This window comes from Dunckerocampus dactyliophorus, chromosome 16 (assembly GCF_027744805.1).
Source record: "Dunckerocampus dactyliophorus isolate RoL2022-P2 chromosome 16, RoL_Ddac_1.1, whole genome shotgun sequence".
Lineage (NCBI taxonomy): Eukaryota > Metazoa > Chordata > Actinopteri > Syngnathiformes > Syngnathidae > Dunckerocampus > Dunckerocampus dactyliophorus.
This window is the reverse complement of record NC_072834.1, coordinates 9675010-9702019: the sequence shown is the minus strand read 5'-3', so window position 1 is coordinate 9702019 and position 27010 is coordinate 9675010. Positions and strand designations below refer to the sequence as shown.

Below are 27010 nucleotides of genomic sequence, written 5' to 3'. Positions count from 1 at the left end.
CCTGCTTTTCTGTGTGATTTCGGGCAGTTATGACTCATTTTATTTTTCTGCCTTTCCCATCCCACGTGGTGCAAGGACAAAGACAAATTAAATTTATTTTGGTAGCCCTTTAAAATTTTCAAACGCAGCACAGTAAGAATAGTGAAACTGATGTTCGGAATTCGGAGTGTCTGTGAATGCACCTCGCTGTGCAGTGGAGTATGAGGAAACATTGTTCCGAGGAAGACCGCAGAGATGTGTTTGCGAGTTGGAGATACATAATAAAGGGTGTTGGACCTGAGCACTGCTGTTGATGTGTTAAGGTACACATAAGTACACATAAGTACATGTAAGTACATACTGTATAACATATAAGTACATATATATAATAGATAGTTATTATCTGCATTTTTTGTTTGACAGCAACGCTTACATTTATGCACAGTTGTGATCTAAAATGTTTAAAGAAGAGTTTCATTTTATTTTTTCATATATGCACCTGCAGTGCTGTTCTTTTTGTTTTTCCCGTCCTGTCCTCTGTTTTTGTCTCTTCGAGGTTTTCAGGCTCACTGGAGGCATTCCAATTGATCCATCAATTTGGCAAAGCAGTGAAACATAAGTCATTCCCTCAGGACACACACACACACTTTTCATAGACAATCTATGTTGTTTGTTTCACTCTCCGCTGTCTCTTGAGTTTGCTTGTGTGTTCTCTCTTGTATGTTTTTTTTTTTTTTGTACCCCGCAATATGCATTTCTGCTTGTTGGACCGTCTAGTGTCATCGCCTCTCGGAGGACAGTCCTGTCTGGGCCTGTCATGACTCAGTACACTGCTGTCAGTCACAAGCGAGTGTGAACTTTCAGCAGCGTTTGCATGGATGATCGCATGGATGATGCACTCATCAATAACATGATAGCAACAGTGTGTCCTTTTAAGAAGGACTCTTTCGGTAAAGCACATATAGAGACATGCTGTTCTTCTAACAGTTGTCTAATCATGTGTTCTGTCTTTGTCCCTTTTTTCCTCCCTCTCTGTTTTTTTTTTTGTCTCTTCCTTCCTCTTTTTTTTGTCTGTTCAACCCCCCTTTTTGTCTTCTTGGGGACACCAAGTGATGGCTTCCAAAGGCAAAATTCGAGGTGAGTGGTGGCCGTGTGTAGTTTCCCAAGTAGATAAGAATTAGATCTGCTATGAGGCTGTGTTCACACTTGTCATTTCTTTCAAAGATTTCAGGGGAGGCGCAGCAGCTTGAGAAAAATATATATTTTTTTCAAATGTAAGAAACTAACTGTTTACTTCCGACAGTCCAAATATGTTGACAAGCGCGCAGAAGATTCTTTCTCTCCGTCGTGTGTCATCGCATGCCTCCTTCACACCACAATGACCGCGGCAGTGCGTAACGCTGTGCCAGTTTGCACCTGCCTTTTAAACATGCTAAAAAAAAAAAGCAAAAATATTGACCACAAACAGGTCTAAGGTTTGATAAATCACATTGCAGGTGCAAAATGAATACATCTGCCTATCCTCCTCCCCGTATTTTGTGCATTCTGATCACCTGCATATTCACACGCAAAATGTTATATGACACACTCAATCCTCATTGCAGAACTGTTAGTAGATCAGTTTTGCACACGCTATCAAGTTTGCACATGCTTTTAGACACGGAAACCTTTATTAGATCAGGTCCCAAGAGGTCCCACCAGATCAAATGTGTGCACCGTGCAAGAGTGTCGAACTACAAGTGTGAACACAAGCTACAAAGTGCTACAGTTCGGTTTGGTTTGTGTTTTTTAGACTCATTTCGGTTGCGCCGATTTTCTTTGTTGATTAATTGGCAAATTGCCTACTTACAGTACTGTAGATGATGCTGTTATCTCCATCCCACAGTACCTATGCACTCCGTGATGGAAAACCATAATCCAAACCGCACTGATGTGAACTGAACTGTAGTGCCTAGAGAAAAATAAACTAGCTGCAGTTCCTTCATTAAACAGAGTGGAAAAGAATAGATGGGCTAACTGGTGATAATCTAAACAGTAAATATTTTTCACATGACTGTAAATGACATTTGTGGCGCCCTTTGTGGGTTGTGGTCAAATTTTTTTGGAATGCAGCGGAACCTCTGTTAGCGTCCACCCCGGTTAGTGTGTTTTGTGGTTAACGTTGAAAATTTACACCACAATTTTGCCTCGGTTTGCGTGCATTCCCCGGTTAGCATACAATGTGGCGCGAGTCTTGTCGTGCTATTAATACACTGCGTGAGTCCAACAACGTATTTTTAATCACAAAATGTTATGTTAGCGTCCCGTTAGCTAGCTAAACAAACAGGCTACTAGAACCGTTACGTTGCCCTTCCATGATGTCATCAGCAGTTGACTCTCAAAAATGTTAACACAAAACATGTTTGAATGGTTTTACATTGATAATTTTCCATGCATAAAACAATTTTCTAAATGCATATTAATAAGGAATGAAAGGGCTAAATGAATATTTAAGGTTACTTTTACTTTCATTGAAGACGTGACTGTTCCCAAAGACACGATGTGGCAGCGAGATCAACCACCACCACCTTCCTGGTTTCAATCATATCAAGAATCACGTCTTCAGTGAAGGTAAAAGTAACCTTAAATGTTCATTTATTCCTTTCATTCATCATTTATATGTATTTATATGCCTTTCAAACTGTTGTCTGAATGTAAAATTATAATTGTAAAACTATAAAAACGTGTTTGGCTTTCTGGAACAGATTAATTGGATTTACATTATTTCTCATGGGAAAAATGCATTAACGTTTAACGTCCGTTTGGGTTAGAGTTGGACCTTCTGAAACAAATTGACGGCAACCAAGATTCAAATGTACATTGTACCATACATGTAATACAGATATTATCCAAGTTTTATAATCATTAGAGAACGGGTCAATGACTTATGTGCAATTAGTTGCTAAGTCGCACCCGTGCCCCTGCAAAGATGTTTTGCTTGATGGCGGCCATGTTTTTCCACCAATCTTGCTGAAATTTTACATGATGTGCTTGTCAGTTCACTAAAAGGTGTGTACCAAATTTGGTCGTTAAAGGTTTTTTTTTGGAGGCCATTGGGCTTAGTGAGAAATTTCCAATCAGTCCGACTTAATGGGGTCTGACTTTGCGATTTAGCAGCAGCGCCACCATGTGGTGATTTGTCAGAAACATACTAGCACAGGGAACACAGTCGGGACGCATGTTTGGACAAATGTTCATCCTTTTGCGTGCAGCGGTTCAGGAACAGACGAGTTAGCTTATCTATTTGCAGATTGCTCCCTTTCTTCTTCCTTCCGAGACCACTTCAATCCTGCACTCCTTTTGGAGATTTGGCAAGTGCCCATCCTTAATAAGCATATAAATAATGAGTATTGCAATGCAGCCATTATCCAATACAACTGCAATGCAACATACTTATATACTGTACTGTACTGTAAATGAAAAGGAAAAACTCATAGAAAAGGTCAGTTTATTCAAAATTTAACACAAAGTGATACATTGGTTGTTTTTTGTTGAGTGCATATTTAATTACAAAAAAACAACGATTTATCCATCCATCCATCCATCCATTTTGTGTGCCGCTTATCCTCATTAGCGTCGTGGGGGTATGCTGAAGCCTATTCCAGCTGACAGGGTACACCCTGGACTGGTTGCCAGCCAATCACAGGGCACATTTAGTCAAACAACTATTTTTCCCAACCCCCGAAATAATACAAATAAAAACAACAATAATTTAATAATGCATATATTACACATAAAATAATAGAATTATGAAATATATCAGCAATAAAACATACAATACAATAACAGTGTAATAATAATTATAGCAATTATACAATATGTTAGAATAAAATAATTATATATAATATAATAATAACTATATTGGAAGTAAAATAAATAATACAATGCATTAAAAATGAAATAATTGAAAAATGAAATGTATTATTAAATAAAATACAATCAAATTCTAAAATAAAACAGAAGACCCACGTTCTCATTCATAACATAAGCAAGTGTGGCCAAGTCTGTAGTTGGCAGTATGTTTACACCATGCACTTTGCACCAGTCTACAAACTAGAAGTAAGTCGTGTTTTCTCATAATGAGGCGAGCATAAATAAAGACGAACGTATGCATAAATTCATGCATAAATTACACTCAGCTTCCCCGCCGTCATCCATTTGAACGCGAGTGAGACACGGGATTCCTTTTTGCTCGGTTGAAACATTTCAAATCTGTTTTTATTTCTTTTTTTTTTTTTTACTTTGTTCTTTGGTTGTTTCTTTGCTTTCACGCTCTCTCAGCTTGGAGCCGTCCGTGTCAGAAAACAGTGTATAACCTATTCATGGAGGCCAATTTAATTTCCCTCATAAAAGCATCAGTTGTGTGCCCTTGGCTCACGATAGGACTTGTATTCTCGTCTGGACAAGAACACACTTACTATCACCTTGAGCATTTTACACTCAGGTTTATATATTTTTGACCATTAAATTGATGGGGCTGAATCAAGGGCAAATGATATCGATGTCCAGTAGAGGGCCTGGGAGTGCGCTCGCTATCTGATCCCAACACTTCACATCAAATGGCATCATAGAGATGCCATTTGATGTTAGCTGAGAAGAAAATTTCTTCAGGTTGTCTTTTTTTGCCACTTTAACTTCACTGGATATTTCTCAAAGTGACAACACAAAACAATGACCTTATTAAATGATGCAGCAAGCTCCTTCTTCATCAGCGGCCACGGTTGTGAAAGGTCTCCCTTTATTCTGCCGTGCTCAGTCAAAATGACATACAGGTCATTGGTAAAAGTGCATACTGTAACACACTGAGAAATTGCTTAAGACACGTTTTCCAAAATGTGGTTCCTCCTCAATACGCAGAAAATACACAGGTGAAAACATGGGAATACATAAAAATGTATCCACACTGATTCTGGCTACTCTATTGTTAAACAGGATTATAAAGCTTTGTAGCCAAAAGGTTACCTTTACCATATGCAGATATGTAAAATGGGAGTTGCCCCATTTTATTTTAGTTCTGATGGTTTATAAAAGTGAGCAACACACCCTCATGATTACTCATGCCATCACTTCATAACACTTTTTGGATGGGTTCAAGTGCTTTTGTTTATTATACTGTTAAAGGTGATAGATGGTTAGGATTACCCTCAAGATATCTTAGGGACGTTTTATACCATTAAGGTTTTTTTTAATATATTCAAGCTGGTTGTGTTGAATGAATATAGTTTGAATTTGAGGATTCTTTTTTAAATATTTCTTTATTTTATGTTTTTTTAAGTCTTCCAAAGAGCTACCAAAATAACAACACATTTGTTCCTAATGACAACAAATATATATTTTGACAACAAATATATATTTTTTAAAACATTCCCACGTGTACAGTAACATACCATAAGCAAATGCAGTCCTTTATGTTACAATTTAAATTTGTCCGACTGGCTGTCAATTTTGCATTTGTCCACCAGATGGTGCTACTTTTTCCCAGTCAAAGCATGCAACAAAATTTTACACCTTTTACTGGTTTCTGCATCTGAAGTGATAAGTAATAATTGCTATTGATGTTGGATAATGGTGTATGTGTGTTTGTGTGTGTGCGTATGTGTAAAAAAACAACAAAAAAGTGTGTATAATAAAAATGTAATAATAGATTGACCAGAAAAAGTGGAAAAAAATAGACTATATCAAATATTTACAGGAGCTTTTTTGTCTTTAGGACCTCAAGTTGATTTTTTAAAATCTGGCACTGCTTTAAAAGATTTGCTTAAAAATGCTGCCAGTCATTGACCTATCTCAGGGCCTAATAATCAGCAGTTTGCTGATGTTAACGTATTGGATGTGAGTCGCCCATAGTTGCGGTGGGGTTATGGTGTGGGCGGGCATATGTTGTGGACAACAAACACAGGTGCATTTTATTGATGCCATTTTGAATGCACAGGGATACCGTGAGGACATCCTGAGGCCCATTGTTATGTCATTTATCCACGACCCTCATGTTGCAACACGATAATACACGGCCCCGTGTTGTAAGGATCTGTACACAATTTCTGGAAGTTGAAAACATCCATTGCCAGCATACTCACTGGATATGTCACCCTTTCAGCATGTTTGGCATGCTCTGGATCGCCGTATACGATAGCGTGTTCCAGTTCCTGACAGTATTCAGCAACTTGGCACAGCCATTGAAGAGGAGTGGACCAACATTCCACAGGCCACAATCCTAAATGGTGGTCTCACCAGATATTGACTTGTTTTCTGGACCCCCTCATACAGTAAAACATATTCCTTGGCCTTTTATTGTGGCCAGCGTAAAGCACACCTTTGCAATGATCATGCTGTCTCATCACCATCTGGCTATACCACACCTGTGAGGTAGAGAAGTGGGCCTTTTGTGTACATAGAAAATGTGTTGCATATTTTTGTTGAGTGTAGTTGTACAGCTAGAGTCCAGACATAAAGGTCAGCAGCTCCAGGCTGTCCATCTGTCTGGCTCCACTACTCTCTCCTTCACTGCCTCCTGAATGTCTAAATAAGGAATGTTAGTTGACTCAGCGGCTGTTGCTTCAAAGGTCAGATGGGAAGAATCTGTAATTCTGTCTCATGACAATTAGTTGTGCTATGTTTTCAGGAGGCGTCGTTGTTTCGGAAAAACATTCCAGATGCAGCATTGACGCCATGTGCGGTGGTTGGAATGTAATGAGTGGTTGCGGGGCAGGAGTCCAAATGATTGTGGAGAAGCTCTGATTGCTCAGACATCTCTTATTTACGGTGGTGATGAGTGGTTCCGTTTTAACATTCAACATACATTTAGAGTCAGCTGTAAGGAGGTTAAAGCTAGTTTCTAAGGGAGGAAAAAGACAACCTTCAAGTGCTCCATCTTGGAAGATGTAGTTTAAAGAACGTGATGCAACTCTCACTTCTTTATTGCACACAGAGGAAGCGGTTGACCTGTGTCAGCCTTGGCGTGTCATTCAGATTTCAGGGCAATTAATCTGACCCCCCCCAGTCTCTCTCTCTCAGAACACAATGGAGCGCAAGGATCAAGATAATCGGGAAAAGAGCGCCAGCAGAAAGGGAGGATATGATAATGAGAGACAAAGAAAGTGGAAATACACCCTTCAGGGATCAACTCCAAGAGGAAATGTGACACATGGAGAGCGAGGGATACTGAGAGAAAGCGAGGGAATTGAGTGTGTGCACTGGAAAAGAAAGTAGGGGAAAGCACCCGAGTTGAAGAGAAGATCTAAATTTAGACATGGAAATCAGAGGAGAGCAGCTGCCTCCTTTTTCCTCAGGAGATACATTTAAATCAGGTCTGGGTGGCCAGGAGGGAAAACTAAGGAAGCAACTCCACTGGTCAATTAGGCACACACAGGACTGCATTCTTCTAATAGAACCATCATTGTGGCCCCTTTGGCCCTTTCAGTCCCAGTGGACTGATCATGCTGTGGGATTCCTGGGTGTGATTTGTGCAAAAATAACTTGTCACTTGCAGAATATGCTTATTTTTAGTAGAGATGCAAATGGGCCGTTAGTAGTGTAGTGGTTCACATTGCTGACATTAGTGCAGCTGCCACTAAAAGCCCTTGTCCTGTTCCGAGCATCCCAAACTATAGCAAACAGACCTCCATCAAGGTGTAAACATTTGTCACATGGCAACAACTTACATAGAAAATGTGGTTCAAATAGGATTGAACACTTTTTCCTCAGTGTTCCTCTGTGTTGCCAAGGTCACTGGCGTATGTGAGTGACAGTAAGAAAAGCTCTGACTGGCTTCGGAAGGAGTCATTTGACGCCACCTGTTGGTCTGCATGTCTAAATGTCTAAACCCTGCATATAAGACTACTTTGTACTTTTTTGTCTGGTAAAATATCGCCTTATATCCTGGTCAACCTTGTACATTAATGGCTTCCACAGATAATTGTTGAGGAAGTCTCTGCCACACAGCGGGTGAATAAATAGTGTAGTAACACTCTATTGTATTTTTTACAGCAAATATCAGCATCACTGATGTTACCGTAGGAGTTCCTGGAAGAATATGTAATAACTGGAGACAGGAATTTACACACATTAAAGCAAATGCACAGTAATACATGTGGTCCTCGGGTAAAGTACGAGTTCTGTTTCTAGACTGTGACGCAGGTTGAGGTTTGGTGTATTTTTATCCCTGTGACTGTCTTACACACTGGGGGGCGATGCAAGGAGTGAGAGGCAGGCTTATTGAGAGAAGGAAGTCTCGATAATGAAATCCATTTCATAGAAGCAGATCCTTTCACATGTTCAGTTACACCATCTTTGTCCTTTACGATGGTTGTCATGTTTCAGCACCTTGGACAGGGCACGTGACCAACCACGGACTGTCTTACGATGTCTAACTACAATCCCTTTTCACTTTCACTTTTACACACTGCCACCAGACGAGTCTGCCTCACTGCCTTGAGAGACATAGTTGAGATTAAACTTAAATAAGCAAATAAAAAGAACAAAAGTGACGTTGTTCTTCCTCTCAGTATAGCAACACGACTACATGTTATTCCGCCAGTCCACCACTGTATTCATCGGCCAATGTATTACTCTGCTGCATGCACGTAACTAGTTCTCTTTTTCTTGCTTCAGGAGGACTGCCTTCTCCTTGATGGGACTAAAATCCAAAATAAAAGAAACAAAAATAATTGTTCCATGATCAGACGGTGGTATCATACAGCTTTTATTACATGTACATGCAATGTTTTAAGTTACATTTTAACAGTCATATAAGTGTAAAAAATAAGTCACCCACTCCTCTGGCGCATGTTTTTCTTCTTCTTTTCTTATGTTTTTTTCTCTTAACGCCCCTTGTTGAGGCTGCTCCTTGTTTCGTACAGTAAGTGATGTCGTAAAAAAAAAAAAAAAAAGCCACGTAGCAGTCAGTCCTTTCACGCCCGCCGAACTGAGATATAGCAAAGTACACTACAGTAAGGCCTCGGCAATATGTACTGCTTGTCGCCAGTTCAGACTCTGAACTTTGCACAACTTTCCAGCATGTAGCGTAAGCGTGCTATGCTATGAGGATCCATATTTTTGGAATGCTTTCTTTGAGTCATTTGCATATGAATAGAGCTTTTACTCGAAAACAAATAGTCTGTGTAATGAAAAATCTTAAAAACATGGGTTGTTTTATATAGTGGGTGTAGGCATTTATAAATGCAAACAACGTCTGGCATCACATGATTTCTCCTTAAGCGAGTCACGGTCTTTCAACCTTTCACTCACACACGCCAGTAAGCTTGGCATATGTTGTTAGCAAATTAGCAAACAACAGAGGAGATGTTAGGATGCTACTCTTAAGGTAATGTCGAGCAGCGAAGAAATATGATTGATGATGATTTTTTATTTACAGTAAATCTACCAGTTATTATTTCACTAATATTGAAAACATGAAAGTTGGGTCCTCCTACTGTATATTCAGGTCAATACGGTGCGTTTCCCTATGTGGCCTGAAAGACTGAAATAAAATATATGCCAATGGGCCGGACTTAAGTATATGCGTCCCATTCGAGTAAGTTGGGAAAATGAGGAGAAAGTAGATGATGTTCAGAGAGAAGAAGCAATAAAGAGAGTGAGGACAGCAGCGGGGAGCCAGAGCATGCTTCATGCAAAACTTCCATGAATAAAACATATTTCTTTCCTCCCAACGCACCGATCCATTTGCCTCCTCCTCCTCTTTCCCACTCTATCTCTTCCGTGCATGATTAACCTTGGGAGGCCTTAATCAACGCTGGAAATGACCCGTGCTCTTTGACGTACCTCCTTTCCTCCTTCACCTCCTTCCACATCCCATCTCACCCTTTCATACACAACCTCTGTTTAGCTTACCTGAGTTGTCTTCAAATAGTAATAATACTAAATACTGGCAAAAGTCTCCGACAGTGCTCCATTTATGCAAGGAATTTGATCTAATATCGTAGCATGGAATTCTGTTTCAAAATAATCTAACCATATATGTGTTCCCTTTATGATCTTCTCCTCGGGGGTAAAAATGAGAGTTAAGTCAGGGATGAATAATCTTCCTAACCTAAGCCTTTATTCACACAGTCTTTAAAGCCCATCCTCTGGGGATGGGAACAGGGATAGATTTATGGTTATTTTTATTTACTTGTTCCCACTCCCACTCGCCCTCATTCGCACACACACGACACATGTGCAACATAGGGAGCTGCCCAGGATGCTGAAGAGCTGTGGACCTCTCCATGGTCCTGAAAGCTTAACTCAGCTTTAGAGCTTACACACGAATTACCTAATTGTCTCATTTCTTGCTGTTTTCTTTTTTTTTGTCGTAGGATGCAAGTATTGCCCACACAGGGGAGCAGCTTTTAATTTGTTTTCTCCCAGTGTAGCAAGGTCTCAAGGTCGCTACTGCAGGCTAAATGCACCTGCTGTGCTGCTCGAACGTTACGGTCCATTTCAGTACATGGAGCTAAAATGCGTTTTTTATGTCGACCAACAAGAAAACAACCATGCACTGCTCTTCATCACAACATCACTGATTAATACACAATGAAGTGTCATGTCACTCATTGTAGGTCACACATGTGTTTTCTAGGTGTCAGCGGTCAGTACCCTCTGGTTCAGAATGTCACCGTGACAGAGGGCGGGATGGCCAACATGACTTGCCGGGTGGAGTACAACGACAACACCTCCCTCCAGTGGTCTAACCCGGCACAGCAGACCCTCTTCTTTGGCGACAAGAAAGGTGAGTGGATGCATGGGTGTTTGTTTGTGTTTGCCATATGCGCACACGCACATAGTACACTGACCTAAAATGGGTTAAGAAACGTACAAAAACAAATTGGTGTATTTCAGATATTATTTTATTTTATGTGTTTATTTGCCATGAAAATGTGAAACACATAACACGCAAGTTGTTCATATTTCAAATGTTACAGTATTGTACGAAACTGATAATCTTGTGTTTTGATAGACGTTGCTTAAAATGTATTAATTAGGGGTGTCACGAGATCTCGCAAGATGAAAACTTTCTAATTTAGAGAAAAGCTGTCTTGCGGGAACAGGCCATCCAGAATTCTGTGAGCCTGTGAGCTATGACGTCACTACTGTGAATGATAATACACGTAATATGGAAGTGGCATTGCATGAGGCAGGATTGGAACCGGACATTAAGTGCTAAGCCTACACTGTAAACCTTGCAATCCAAACTATGTTGGTGTTCGCAGCGTCACTTATCACTTGGCGAGTGCTTTTTTTTCATCGGAGTTCAACAGATGTGGCTGTGTTAATGTCCAAGTAGAAGCTGTAGTAATTCTAAATTTGATCAAACTTACATAAGGTTTGTCAGATCAAAACAGGATCGCTGCATAAGACATCTATTAAAACATGGGATACTAGCATTTATTTCTGCCTACTTCGGCCTAATCTACTACTCCCTGATACGGCACTCTAAGCATGACGGGAACTGTGGTTCTTTCTGCCTAAACATAAAACTAATCTACTGCAATCTATTTTATGTGCCTTTACATAACTACACATCAACATAAATGAGTATTAGTTGCAGCTCCAACTGCTGTCATTATTTTAACTTTCATATGTTTTCTTTTTTTTGTTTCAATTTGTGGAAAACATTCAACAGTTAAAAGCATCATGCTTAGATCATGTATGCAAAGTTATAAAACATTTCAAAATGTACCTGCATTGTTTTGTGGCTCAGTTAAATAAAAAAGCCTGTAAGTCCTATATTTTGTCATTGTAGTTTTCTCAAAAGTAATGTAATGTAAAAAAAATATTGTTTCGTCTCATTGTTGTGAACCCAGTATCGTGTATTGTCTCGCGAGTTGATTGTATCGTGACACCGCTAATATTAAAGTATCAAGAACGTGTCGGTCTCATACAGCTATAGAATTATAAAATTGAATAAATCAATCAAAACTGAGCAATAGAATCTTCGTAAAGACAGATTTCTTTCTGTAGCTCTTGTATTGGTTCTTATCACATTGCACAGGTGTACCAAATGTTGTGGCCCTTGAGTGAAGCCTTACAGTGAGGCAATTTGCTACCTTGGCAGCTGTCCTCTACTGTTACATTGTCCCGCTGTCCCCACTCCCGTTTGCGGAATATGTGTGGCTGTAATAGCCTCAGAATCCTCTATTATTTCATGTTTAAGGTGTCATACTGTAACTCATTATTGTTTATAAAAATGTCAAAACAGTGAGCCATGATACATTTGAAATCGTCTCGAGCAGGCTTTTTTTCTATTCTCCTTTTACTTTTTTCAAGTGGCAGTTCCTTCCCTAGCTCCTCTGGCGCCCCCTCTAGGGAAGGTGTGCCTCACCTCGAACGCACGGGTCTGGAGTTCTATTGTAGCAGCACCATGTGACACTTCAGTGTTTCCTGTCAGTGTGTTTGTCAAAAGCTGCAAGCTCAGTCGTGCTTTGTGACTCTTGCACTCATTTGCACACCATGAGCTTCATTTTGCTACTTTGGATGGTAGAGAACAATAATATTAAAAGGTCAAGTCATGTCAGATTTATGTATAAAGCGCAAATTCATTCAAACAAGAAGGAAAAAACAAACAGTACCACACTGCTACTTTCCATGAAAGAAAATCAACTGAACCCCACGTGAGCAGGCACTTTGGGGACAGCTCTACAAATCTCAATTTCCGATTCCGATATCAACCGATACCGATCTGTGTATCATCACATCTCTTTTTCTTGAGTAAAATAGTTGTAAAGTAACAATACTCTTAAATGAGTACAGTTGAATTGTTAGCTACTCCACCCATCTATGAGTAGATAATTAAAGTAAACTAGTTTGATGATCTGAAACATTTAAGTGTGACAAACATGCAAAAAAATAAGAAATCAGGCGCAAACACTTTTTCACACCCCTCTATATTTGTTATTAGTATCAACATTTCTTTACATTGTGTCTTTTTGCTCTATAGTTGTAATTTTTACTGGGGTTTTTTGGTTTATTTTTTATTTCCACAATGTGCCGGAGGCCAATAAAAAATGAGCCACAGGCCACTAATGGCCCCCAGGCTGCACTTTGTATATTGCTGCTTTAAACACTCACTGAGCTGAAGTCTTGTGAGATTTGTTGACACCGCACATGATGATGTTTTGAACTCTTTCGGCATGTGCCATTCTTCAAAACCGTGGTTGAACTCCAACTCTACCTTTTGTTTGGTTGTGTATTAGACTCAGCGGCTGTGACTGAAATGCACATCAACATGTGGGCGTGGCACAAAGCCGTCAGTGTTTTAATGGCTAATCAGTAGAAAAAGTTTATTCCTGACCTTTTACTCTATTCTCAGTTAAGTCCCCATAAAGAGGATTCATGGTTGTTATTTTGCGGGTTCAGGCCCGCTGACTGATTGTGCGCCATAGCGCCTCTCTGCACCATTAGTGGAGTGTAATAGAGTATGAATCACGGTCTCTTGTAAGTGTCTGGATTAAGCACATATGGGATTTACACGCTCTTCTTCCATTATCCGCTCCCTCACACTGGCTGCCCACTGGCTCTCACTTGTCCATTTGTGTGTTTTGCTTGTGTGCGCGTTTCGCCTTACTTTTTTTTTTTTTTTGGGGGGCTTCATGCACAAGCAAATTTCCAAACGGCTCAGTCAGAGTAACCGTACAAAAATGCACTGAACATCAAATTCAACAGTTGATGTGCTCTGTGGGTTATTCCATATCACCCGGGGGGGTTGAGCTCAGGGGTGTATTCCGTGGCATTTCCAATGCAGAGCTGTGCGAGATTGGAAATGAAAAAGTGCCCGAAGACTTTCCTATTATCAGCACAGCTACCACTGAGAACCGGCAATTGCATGGTAGTTTTTAGAGGGGTTTAGCCTTGTGTGTGTTCCTACGGTGGGGGGATGTTGTCTTGCTGATCGTGGCATTTCACATGCACATGCTGATGGGCACGCAGACATGCCGAGTGTTTCCAAAGTGCCACTGGCAGTGCGAGAAGATGTCTGAGCTGCAAACGCCTGTGAGCACAGTGGCTTTCAGATTAATGTTGCTTTCTGCCTGCTGGGAGGAAGATGAAGATTAGGGGCAGGCACACTTTTGCTCAAATGTATACAACTCCCAGCGTGGCTTTATATATATTTGCTTATAGTTGCAGTCAGTTGTTGTCCATTATGACAACATTCTGTACATTAGTTATTACATGTCCAATAAAAATTATTGGGGAAAAGGACATAGGACACATGAATGAATGCTCTAGTTTTTGATTCTGTTTCTAAGGAAAACCGCGGTCCCACTGTATGTGTGGATGGCTTTGGGCGTCCTGCTCATGGTTTCACTCGTGCTGGTCTGGTGGTGCATGTCAGGGTGCCATGACGTGGCTTCAAGGCGTCGAGCGAACGACCACGGTGCTGGTGTGCATGTGTGTGTGTATTTATTTATGTATTTATTTTTTACTTATTTGTTTATTTATTTATTTACGTATTTATTTGGGGAGGGGGGGGTGTACTGGGGTTGGGTGGTCCTCTGTTGGAAGCTGGGTACAGGGTGGCGCGAGGCGGGGCGGGCCGGGCCCTGCGCCCTGGGGTTGGGGTGAGTGAGGAGCTGGCACTCCCGGTCATGGGCGGGTCTCCTTTCTGTTGGCAGTTGCGACTCTGGCCCGCTGGTTTGTGGTGTCCGGTGCCCATCTGCCCTTGTGGGGTGCGGCCTCTCACTGGTCTCGGGGGCTGGTTGTCCTCCAGCCAACTGGTGCCCTGTTTCCAGCCGGGGTTGCCCCTCTGCTGCCCCTTGCTGGTCTGCCCGGGTTGGGGGCTGTGCGGGCTGGGTCTTGGGGGCTTGTCCTGGGTCTTCCCACCGTCGTGGGGCTGGTGGGTCTCTGGTGGTGGGGGCCCCGAGCTGGCTGTGTGGGCTGGGACATGCTGGATGGTGGGAAGTAGTCCCTCACCTGCCATATATTCCCAGTGATAAATGCGCGCACATACATACGTATAGACATGAATACATACATACATGCAGACATACAGTCATGGAAAAAATGATTAGACCACCCTTGTTTCTTCAGTTCACTGATCCATTTTAATGCCTGATACAACTAAAGGTTCATTTGTTTGGACAAATATAATAATGGTAACAAATTTCATCTAAGAGTCGATATCTAGCAACTTCTATGGTTTTCTTGATAATAACCAAAATCACTTAAGTTCCCACATGAATAGCTATAGCATTGTACTGCCAAAAGAAATGAACTCTTATGAGCTATTGTTGTTGTCATTGTTATATTTGTCCAAACAAAGGTACCTTCAGTTGTATCAGGGATTAAAATGAACAAAAAACTGAAGAAACAAGGGTGATCTAATAATTTTTTCCATGACTGTACACGTACACACACATACCCACTCACAGTACACGTGTACATCCCCACATATTTGTTGTGCTATTTTTACAGGGTCAGGCAAAATGGTCTGACACATTTGCAAGTTAAATAAAAGGCAAATAAAGTAAAGAAACAAGAACATGTTTTTATTTGCGAAAAGTACATATAATGCCATTCTGTTTCATTATGTTTTAAAAATGAAATCAGTCAAATGGGATCCATTATTGTCCACACACTCAATGCAGATCCAGCAGCTCCGAAGTTGGTAACCCATAACAAGATAGTGTTTGGAGCTGGTACGGGATCATGTCTACCAAGGTTGAAGTGCAAACGGAACGCTCGTTGTGTTGCAGTTTGTTTTGATAAACGTTTCCACAATGAATGCGCGATGCTCACCAGTCCAATTCATGGCAGCAACTGAAAAAGAAACGAAAAACAACGGCATTATAAAGAAACAAAGCAAAATGGCATCATATGAAAAAAAATGGCATTATATTTACTTTTCGAAAATAAAAACACTTTTTTGTTTCTTTACTTTATTTGCCTTTTATTTAACCTACAAATGTGTCAGATCATTTTGCCTGACCCTGTATTATAATGATGATGATTTGGGCAATAACCTTACAAACAGTTATTGTTATTTGTATTATTGTTATGCTTACTATTTTTATTAGTAGTAGTAGTACTAATAAGTATTACTGTCGTAATACAGTATTATCACTGTAGTTGTTAATCTTATTTTGTTATTACGATTGTGGACTCTATGGTTGTCAGACATTTGCTGATGTAGTGCTGATGTAGTCCTGTTGTCTCTGCTTTATCCCCCTTTCTTGCCTCCACACTCCCTCCTCTGTCTCCTTTTGTCTTCTTCTCTAGCCCCTCCTGTTCCAGTCCAGCCGCTCCAAATACACATCACAATAAAATCAAATCAAGTCAAATACAAACTATGTAGCAGGAGAAGAGTATCTTACACTTTTCCCTGGTAGAGCAAAACTGTTTAGCATGTAAGGGCATCTAGATCAACAGTACTATTGGCCCTATTGGCTGAACAGGACGGGTTGACGATGCTTACAAGCTAAGAATGTCCAGTAAGCAAGGTAAAACAACATCTCATCAAAGCATTGCATTTGTATTTTACAAACTTCTCAAGGTCAATGGCCCCCGAAAGGTTATTTAAGTCATGATGTTGGTGCCAGAATTTGCTGGCTTATGAAAAATTGCCTAAAACTGAGAAAATATCCTCTGAGAGATAGTTCTCTGGTGAAATAGTCTGTCCATAGCAGAGGTCACGGGAGAATAGCCGGACTACTTCAAGCCTTGTCTTAAAGAAGATGAGCTGCATCAGCCGAAGACCATACTCAGTGTCTCTCCTGGCAGATAAAGGAACAAAATGGTGCCTGCAATTCGCTTGGTTTCACCAAAATTGGGCAATTAAGGATGTTGGGGAAATGTCGTCTCATCTGATTTCTTTTGGATTATTCAGGTGATACGGTCAGGATGGTGGGAAAAAATGATATGAAAGTATGGAGCCATCCTAGGTGGTGATGGTGATGATTTGAGGGTATTTTTTCTTGCCAAACTTTGGACCCATTAGAACCAATTGAGTATGGTATAACAGCGACCGTCTTTATCACTTTGTGATCACCTCTCAAACTGGATTCCTAACTCAAATATCCTCAGTTAAAGCCATTTTTAAAGGGAAACTGCACCTTTTTTTTGCCCATCATCAGCATTTCTTAGTGAGACAAGAACACACGTCTTTCCCTTTTCTGTGTGGTCTAGATAGCCACCTGGTGCTGGCAGTAACTTTTCCACAAACAATGCAGGTAATAGGGATTCACCTATTTGGCCTATAAAACCCTCGTAAAAAAACATCCAAAAACCACGAACAAGGCTCCATGAACATGCTGTGACCTGCATATTAACCAAGCTATAGCGACATTGTTACTGTAGGAACTAACACCGAGGAACTACTTTGCTGGCATAATGACACAGCACCTTGTTGGCAGCGCCTCACCCCCTATCTGCTCTGACGTTTCACCCTCTCTTCTTGCCCGCTCATCTTGAAAAACGTGTAGCCTTATCCTCCGTATATTTTGGCTCAAAAAGATAAGGGTCTGGATCCTCATTTGTCCCAAAGTAGTCAGCAACGGCTCTCATGCAGTCTGCCGTGATTGTTGGTAGCAAACACAGAACGCGCTCTCTATGCTGTTGTTGTTGATGACAGTAGCATGAGTTGCTATGCGCTCTGTGAAATCCATGCCCCCAGGAAAGAAGTTCCTTCAATTATGAGATAGAATATTGGCATATGACCACAGGATCTAACAGGATACTTATGAATTTCAATGTATGGTCGATATGTACTGACATCACTCCTACTCCTTGCTAAACACACTAGCACATGCTGTTGTTGGGATGACGTGGGTTCTGCGTGCTGGACAGAAGTGCTGGTGCAGAGTCTGGAATTGACTGCTTGTATCGAAGTGCCAATATCGGCGCTCTTACATGCATAATCCGATACTGTTTTTTTGGCTGATATGAGACCGATATTTGATATTAATATTGGATGAGGACACCCTTAATTAATTACGTATTCATTTTATTTCTTTTCTCGCGACCCTAGTGAGGATTAAGCGGCATAGAAAATGAATGAATAATGATTTAATTTCTTCCTCAAATTGTGGACCCTCATAGCTACCCTACCTCCTGCATATGTCTGAATTTTAGCATATAATAATCTGCCGCCCACAGCTAAATTTGGGCAGTTCTCCTTTGGCCCATGCTCCACTACCCCCGGGCTAATGTAGAAATTGGTTAGGTAGTTTTTGTGTAATCCTGCTAACGAGCCAATAATCAAACAAATGAGATCATCAGTAGAAAATCCTATTTGGGGAAGAAACAAATGACCTTGAAATCAAAGTGTTGTTAATCTTTGTCAACAAAGTTACAAAGGGTGTCACGTACAGCCGCCGTTAAATTCCGCCACATACCATTAGCATAAACATATTGCTTTCTGGCAGACAGATATAGTGATGGAGCCCTTTGGCAAACCCCTGTGAGCGCCGCCGCTTTCGCCGCCGCCGTTGTTTTTAATGTCACGGCTTGCGGTTCACCTCGAAGATGCTCAGACGGATGCGAGAGACTCCTCTTGTCGTCTCGTCCTCTCCGAGGCACTCCGGCGGCTGTGAAGGGTTGTTTGAATTTCAAATAAGTCATCGGCACAAAAGTAGGCACTTTGTCCTCCCCATCACGACACCACTGAGGGACTTAATCTGTGCCTCGGCAGCAAGAGAGAGATGAGCACCGGGCAAGAGGGATTGTCTCTTTTATACCGCTCAAAAGAGACTAATATCCTTTTACAAATTGCTCTTTTGGTTTTGTGGAACTCAGGACTTGATAATAGCTTTAGTTAGTAGAACGAGACATTTCTCTATGATCTATAATTACAGTATCTTCACTGTCCCCATAGCATAGAGAACCTATGTGTAATTACTTTTCAGGAAAAATAGACAGGCATCTCTAGTGATCACGCTTGCTAAGGTTCGACATGAGGTTCGTCTATTCAGTATGTCTTTTACTGTCCACATCTTTTTCCATTTACAATACATTCATAAATGCAATTGCAATTTGAGGTTTCTCCCTCGTGATACACTCCTGTTAAATTGGATGACCAGCCTTCGGAGCAACACTAAATTAAGTTTGTCACTGGTCGAGCAGAACATATTCAGACACTGGAAATTTTATTGAATTAAGTTACACAAATGTCCGGAAAATGGAGTGCGGTGCTTGGCTGCAACCAGCAGAGGCGCCGTCAGTCTCGACGAGTTCGCTATCTTATGACCAACATGGAAAGCTGAGCTAATAAGTGCACCCATGCTTTGGACAGCATGATTCTGATCAATACGACTCATCAAAAGGGGCGTTTGAACATTAAGAGAGACATTCTCCTACTTGATTGTTCCTTTTAAATCATGTAAATTATTTTATTCGATCAAAGAAATGCGTTCCAAATTCCTGTCTTGGGTGTGGACTGCTGATATCACGCACAACGTCCGCGTACCTCACGAGATGTCATTTCAGCGGGCAGGCACTTGTTTGGCTTTTTATTTGGCTTTTTGAAAAACAAGTTCCACTGACAATGGAATAAAAGAGCTTCAACAATGCATTTCAATAGAAGGTGAACGGTACCTGTTTTATTGTCTTATATGTTTTACATATTATTTTACTAAATGTGACGTCAGATCACATCCAGGGTGTACTCCGAAGTACCCCCGCGGCCCTAATTAGGATAAACGGCACAGAAAATGAATGGATGGAATTTGACTTCTAAAGGAAAAATAGTAATTTAGAATTGCATTTGATAACTTATTCAATAGCAAAGATGTAGTTACAGTTTTTATAAACCCGAACACCCGATCCCAACAACATATTTATACGTCTTTTAAGTTTTTTTTGCGCAAGACGCAAAAAGAGGTGATGGCGCAAATCTTCACTAATGCATTTCACTTCAGAGCAATTTTAAGCCATGAAAATGGCCACAAGGTGGCAGAGGTGCATTTGATAAGAGCTTGGCAGGGCTCATGTCGAAGGAATAATCACACATGACAGAAAGGAGGAAGTGAGAGAGCGTGCAGGAGTGTAGTGTGCAGAAGGTTACGCATTGTAGGGACATTTGGACGCACGCACACAGACAGACGCGCACACACGCACACGCACAAATTCCCACACGTAGTTCAGTTCCAAATGTGGAATTTGGAAATAGTTTATGGTGTTATATTTGTAAATAAATTGTTATTTTGTGTTGTTTATGTTGGTATCGTTGTATTTTAGCTGTCACAGACGCAAAAAATATTTGTGTCAAAGTGAAAGTTATGCTTGTAATGTGTCTTCACAAAAAGACTCTCTTTTCTAGTCTGGAACTGATATTTTCCTGAAACTTGCCTATGTTCTACTGCTGATTACTAAAGAACGGAAAAAGGTAAAGGTTTTTTTCTGATGAAAGAAATCTAATCTTTCTTTTGGTAGGTTCCATGTTTATGTAGCCATAGAACACAATATTCTGTGCCCCTTGAGCAGTCTATCTATCGAAGATCAGTCAAAATCGTCTAAAATGGCCGGTACTGAAGGGGTTGTCTTTTTTTTTAAATGGCTGGGATTGAACGAGTTAATATCGTCCTAAATTTGCTGTCATTTGCTGTCTGCAGCTAGGTTTTTATTTGTAGAAAGAAGAGAAAAGAAAGTTGCAGCAACTTACAAGATGATCCTACTAGTATCTTCTCGGTAACAAAAGTTTGAACACCCTTCCTTAAAGAAACGAGTGCAGTGATGATTGCATATCCGTTTCCAGCTGTGTCATGCCTGCTGACTGATTGAATCTGTTCAAAGATGAAAGATTACTGTTACAGGTGAGCAGCTAAGGGCCAAGCGTTCATTTTCAGGCCCCAAGGTGTTTAATATGAAACTATTCAAGTCCTCAGAGGTCAAATATTCACCTGCCCTAAATCAATTTAGTTTGTGTAGGTTTTGTGTGTGTGTGTGTGTGTGCAATGTGTGTGTTGCATGCCAGGCCTCCAGCATGGAAGCTTTGAAGCATTCCCTCTATCTGTGCCTGAGCAATTTAGGGAATATCCTTGTGAAAGTTTCCCAGAGTAAATAATACAATAAGAAAAACCTGACAGATTTTTTTTCCATTAATAAAAAGATAGCAAAACTTTCACTCAAAACTCAATCTTGGCAGGAACTTTGGAAACATCTGTCTTCTACTTTTTTGCCTTTAATATCAAGCAAAATATTGGAAAGGTGTTGTGTCTGATAGGAAAAAAAAACTCGACTGGAAATCTCTAAAGATCCTTAACAGGTTCCCTTTCTCCAAGACATGGACCATAAAACATGAACGGAATGGGGGGGACGGACGGAGGAATAAGAGGAAAGGGAATGCAGGCCTCCGGTGGGATAAAGGCGAGGAATTAAGGAGACGTTTTATGAGAGCTTTCAGACACAGTTATCACCTGTGAAAGACACAGAGAAAACTTCTTCTTTGACCTTGGGAAACGTGCATCTTCTGAAACCTCACTGCACATCAATAAAGTACATCAACTTTTATTACACAAAAGCCTTTTCTGTGCTGATGTTTGTATCTTCATTTAAAAAAGGGCCGCCTCGCTTCAGTTTCTCCTGCAGCACAAAGTGAAAGGAGAGCTTAACATTCAAACACTTTTGGTTTGCAAGGTCTAGAGAAAAATACCTAAGGCCAGTGGAAATAATTAGCTCCCACTTAATAGCTGACGCATTCATTACCTCTCTTCCGGGCACAAGCAAAGCCAAAATCTAGTCACTTCATCTTCGAGAGCAGCAGGTATTTACATACATTTTAAAATAGCAGAAGAAATAAGTACACAGAATGCATATACTGTACAGTCATGTGGAAAAAATGATATTTGTGGCGCCCCCTTGCTGTGCTCAAAATACTTTGGAAGACATGCCAGTATACAAGTAAGACCTCATCATCCTTATCCTCAGTTTTACCATCATTAGGCAAATGGTCAATGATTTACAGTATATGCAATTAGTTGCAAAATCCTGCCCCTGTAAAGATATTTTGCTTGATGGCAACCATGTTTTTCTACCAATCCTGCTCAAAATTTACAGACATGTGCTTGCCGGTTCCCTTAAGGTGTCCAAATTTGACAGTGATAGGGCTAAACACCCTAAAGTTATTGTGTTTGTTTGTACGTCTGTTTGGTAGTGGAGGAGCTACTTCCTGGTTCTTGGAGGATGGCATATACAAGAACACATTTGCTTTTTGGGTAGAATATTTAAAATAAATGAAAATTAAATATAACAGGTCCTAATGCTTGGTAAAGTTTAGAGACAACCAACTAACCTTCTAACTAGTCTTCTACTGCTGCTTCATTGTGACGCCTATGCCTTGCTGTTTCCCCCTGCAGAATGAAGGAAGTACTGCATGAAGGAACCTGCACGACCAGTTGTGACCTGGTCTTTACGCATTGCGCACTTACCCCGGTGAAAAAGTAGTTCCCACCAACCGCGTACCACTTAGACAAGATCTCAGTCGTTTAGATACTTTTCACTATGTTGCTGTTAATGAGTTACAATACCTCAAATGACTGAAGTATCGATATTTTGATTTGCTAATCCATTTTAAAGCATAACCATCTAGTATCTGAGGTACCAATATTTCATCACTAGAAGATCTATTGTACTAAAAATGGTTGCTGAAATTCACTTTTGTGTGATCTGTGGACCTCTATGCAAAAAAACTCAACAGGATATCTAGGCAAGAACTATTACACTGACCCACTTCTCAGGAGGACCCAATCGAAAAGGACTGATGGTGCGGTCCTTCTGAACTGTCAGTAGGAGAAAAGAAAATCTCTACAGACCAATTATTATATGGAGCACTGGCAGATTTTTTTTTTTTCTATTTTAAAAAGCCACCTTGTCTCGGAAGTTGGAGAAACGTCCGAAATGCAGAATCTACATTATTCAATAAACATTCCATGCTATTTGCTCGCTCCTTCCCTCGTTCGCTGGCATGCCGCCGCCATGGCCGACAGAGTCAAGTCCCCCAGATGAGTTGTTGACAAGAAAAAGAGAGCCGTCGCTTGCAGACGTCGGCGGGCTGAATGTACATTCTGAAATTTGCACTTTTCTCATTATAAAACTGTGTCAGCCAGAATGAGCAAACACCTGCCAGGGTTCTGTACGGATACACGCGCTCCCTGGAGAGATGAAGGGAGCGGATGGGATGGCGACGATGAGAGGAAAGGGCAAGGGGAGGAAAAGGTTGTTGGGGGTGGAAATGCGCAAACATGATATGCTGAAAGTGGGTGAATTTAGACTGCTGGCTGTTTGCTTATGCATGACACTGTCTTGCTTAGTTAAATCAATGTACCAATGGAATTGTCTACGTATCCATATTCACACATATTTGTACTCACCTGATGCTTTTAATGGTGCTGAGTTGATGTGCAGCCAGGGAAGCTTTTTGTGCTCACTTCAACTGCGCTTGCTTTGCTCTTTTTAGACACAAAAAAGGAAAACTTTTTTTTTCTCGTCTGCTTCACAATCCAAGTGTTGTGAATTAGGATGATCATTGGACAGTTTGGTGGTTCTGTGTCATTGTGCATGAGAGGATAATAGTCACGGCGATGGAGCAGCCATCATTATTTTGGGCAGCCAACCACAAGATCAAGCCCCAGAGTGTTTTTGGTGTGTGGATGTGTATTTTTAAAGGGTTTATTTGGAGCTTTGAAAGCCCAGGAGCACACAACAAAGCACCATCACACAAAATCGTGTTTGAAACTGCCAACTGTAGATGATTTGGTGGAAATATGGTTGTTTTAATGGGGAAATGGCGTCAAAAAACACAGCTGTGGTACAGATCGAACCAGTGTGGCGGCGGTAGGAAATCATCAAAATAGAAATATATTGTTCCAGGGTCAAATATCACAGCCATATACCCTTTATCTTTTATTCATTGTACAGATAGTAACATTTTAACATTCAAATACACTCGTAATACCTTATTGAGCCCGATAAGACAATCCTGAATATAAGACACCCTCTCTTTTGATGATCTATCTACTTGTATCTGTCTGTCTGTCTGTCTGTCTGTCTGTCTGTCTGTCTGTCTGTCTGTCTGTCTGTCTGTCTGTCTGTCTGTCCGTCCGTCTGTCTGTCTGTCTATCCATCTGTCCATCTGTCCATCTATCTATCTATCTATCTATCCATCTATCTACAGTATACATATTGTATATGTATATCTGCTCAACAGTTGATCACCATTATCTGAAAATTAGCATCATAACTCCTCCTATGTGGTTTGATTGAACAACCTTTGAGACCCTTTTTTCCAGTGGGTCTCTGTGTCAGTGCTGCATCTCCCCAAGTCACCAGAATGTGTGAAAGGGGAAGGAAGAAAAAGCTTGGACTCGCTTAGGGAGAGTCGCCACCTGTTGGTTTGGATGTATAAATCCCTAGACCCCGGATGTAAGACGGCTCGTTTTTGTCATGTCTTTTTCTCGGGAATCTTGTATTTGGGACAGTACAGTACCTCAAAACAATTGTTTTCTGCCAATGCGGTACATAAAAACAATTTTAAAACTACCGTATTTTCCCAACTATAAGTCTCGCTGGAGCAAAAATTGCACAATGGAGAAGAAAAAAACATGTATAAGTCGTACTGGATTATAAGTCGCATTTTTGGGGGTAAATTTATTTTATAAAATCAGAGACAAAGATAAATAGGCGTCTGTTAACGTAACGTCAATAGCTGGTATGTTAACGTAACATATTAACAGTTATTCAGATAACTAACATGACTAGTTTACTTGCAGCTTGTAATCTCAGTTGTCTTTACAAGTTGATGTTTACATTGTAAATTTTCAGTGGTAACAGTGTGATAGGAGTAGCAGGTACTGGCACACAAGCGTAGAGCGCCCTCTAGTGGCTGTCAGTGCAAAAAAAAACATATATAAGTCGCTCGTGAGTATAAGTTGCAGGACCAGCCAAACCATGAAAAAAAGTGTGACTTATAGTCTGGAAAATACGGTAATTTTGAGAGTGTACTGCAATGAGGCATATTCTTCTATCACACTTGTTTGGAATAATGTACCTGTCACCAAAGGAAAGGGAAAATATGCAAGAGTTAATCATTTGATTTGGATTTTTCCTACTAATTTTGGTCCAATTCCAAGTTGCATGACTTCAGGAGAGTCTGGCTTTAGAGATTCTACTTTCTATAATACCTTATGCAACATTACCCCTGGACATGTTATGGTTGTGATTTTCTTAAAACATAATTTACTCTCTATCGACCAGTGGTGTTCCATCAGGGCCAGCAAAGCCTTCTCTGCTGGCCTAAACACGATCAGAAATGAAGACCAACATTTACAACTTAAATTCTACTATTTATTCCATGAAATTGTATTCATTTATTCCCAATAGTCTATTATAATCTTCATTTTGAAGCGCTCTTGGCTGCACTTGATTCGATTGATCAGAGCAAAGCAAAGCCAAGTTGGACAAGCTGAATGGTCTGTAGTGATTTGCACACAATAACACCTATGGAGGAGGGGGGGACATTGACTCGGTGTCCAACATTCTTAAAAATCAATTTTCAAAAGCTAGAAATCGTAAGGAGAGGTCAGCCAACCCTGACATTATCTATCTTATTTCAGCCCGGGGATGGGTTTATTTGCCATTTCCAGGCTATAACACTCAGGAGCAGTACATTTGGTTTACAGCCTACAAGGAGCATACTGTGGTGAGGTTTTATGTTTTTGTCATGTTATTATATAAATAATGATTCTGAACTGCTCCGGGTGACGCTGTAATGTAGTGGTATGGATTTGTCGATGCTAGTTACGTAATTTTCAAAGTTACTAGCGGAAATGTAACTCGGGTGTATCGGGCACGATACAGTTGAAGATAAAGGGTTAACTGGGTGTCGTCCTTTAGTCATAATGGTATTCATCCCCATACGCAAAATGCCTCTCTGTCTGTAACGCCACGCCTTGTTATATTGCATTTTTGTATACTATATTATTGATGAGTTGTATAATTGCGACGTGCTAATGGTGGTATTAAGTCTGTTAAGTACCCAGTGAATGCACAGATACCAAAAGCACCACCCACCACTGCTATCAGTAATCTAGTATCAGACACTAATCTAGTATCTAGCGCTAATCGATAAATCAATCAGGAGTTGGACGAGACCCCTTATTTGAGCCCTGGCTTTGATCTGAAGCAAATCAAACACTTTTATATCAACTAGAACAGAGATGGTGAGCTAGCAGGCCTCTTTATCAAGTGACATTTGACCTCATGCATCTTCGAACGCCTTCCCAAGAGTGAAAACCATATTTTCTTCCGAAAGGCGTCGCAATCAGTTGATCGAATACTTTTGTCTGTCTCATTTTGAGTGACACGGTCAGTCAGCTATCATCAATGGAAAGTGATGCTATTTTAGGTTGCCCACTGTGTCACACTTCCTATTGGTTTCTTAGAGACGAGCTGCCAAGGAAGGGGTTAGACGTAATGACTGAATTGAAGCACCATGTATTCACATCACACCGTCACTTTCTGCGGGTGATTCATCAGCTGGCTGAACATCCACCATGAGGATAAAAATGCCGCCTCTGATGCTGAAAGCAAACAAGACACATTTGACCTTCTCTCACAGCTCTCTCCCTGGCAACTAACCGGTATTATTTCTCTTTCTGTGACTACTTTTCTTTTTTTTTTTCCAAGAAAGTTACACTGATAAATACTTTGTGCGCTGTTTTGTTGCTGTTTGGCAAGACAAAATGTCGTGTGTTAGCCTTAAGGCCATTTGATCTCAGTATCACACTGTGCCACTGTGAAGTTAGACATACATCTCTCTTTTTTATATTTAAACTGATTTAAAGGAAAACAAAAACAGTGTTGATGCATTGGACACATAGTATAATGCAGTGAAATTCAACATTTTTAGTTCAGCTCCGCAGTCTCTGTATGATTGTACTGACACATACCATATATAAGACTATTTCCCCCCCCCCAGAAAACGGTTTAAAGAAGATGAGCCGTCTTATATTTGGAATCCACAGATGTAAACATCCAAACCAACAGGTGGCGCCTAATAGGTTCTCCT

The 27010-nt window shown here is 40.6% G+C and overlaps 1 protein-coding gene across 4 annotated transcripts in view; it reads left to right on the top strand.

Moving 5' to 3' along the window:
* cadm2a (cell adhesion molecule 2a) overlaps positions 1-27010 on the top strand; it is a 249272-nt gene that overhangs the window by 178935 nt on the left and 43327 nt on the right. For 2 of the 4 annotated variants that reach the window (XM_054754689.1, XM_054754692.1), the window contains exons 3-4: positions 1090-1116; positions 10595-10744. In XM_054754689.1, coding sequence (XP_054610664.1) covers positions 1090-1116; positions 10595-10744 — 177 coding nt within the window. The remainder of the gene's footprint in view (positions 1-1089; positions 1117-10594; positions 10745-27010) is intronic. The other 2 variants (XM_054754693.1, XM_054754691.1) reach the window with 1 other exon arrangement.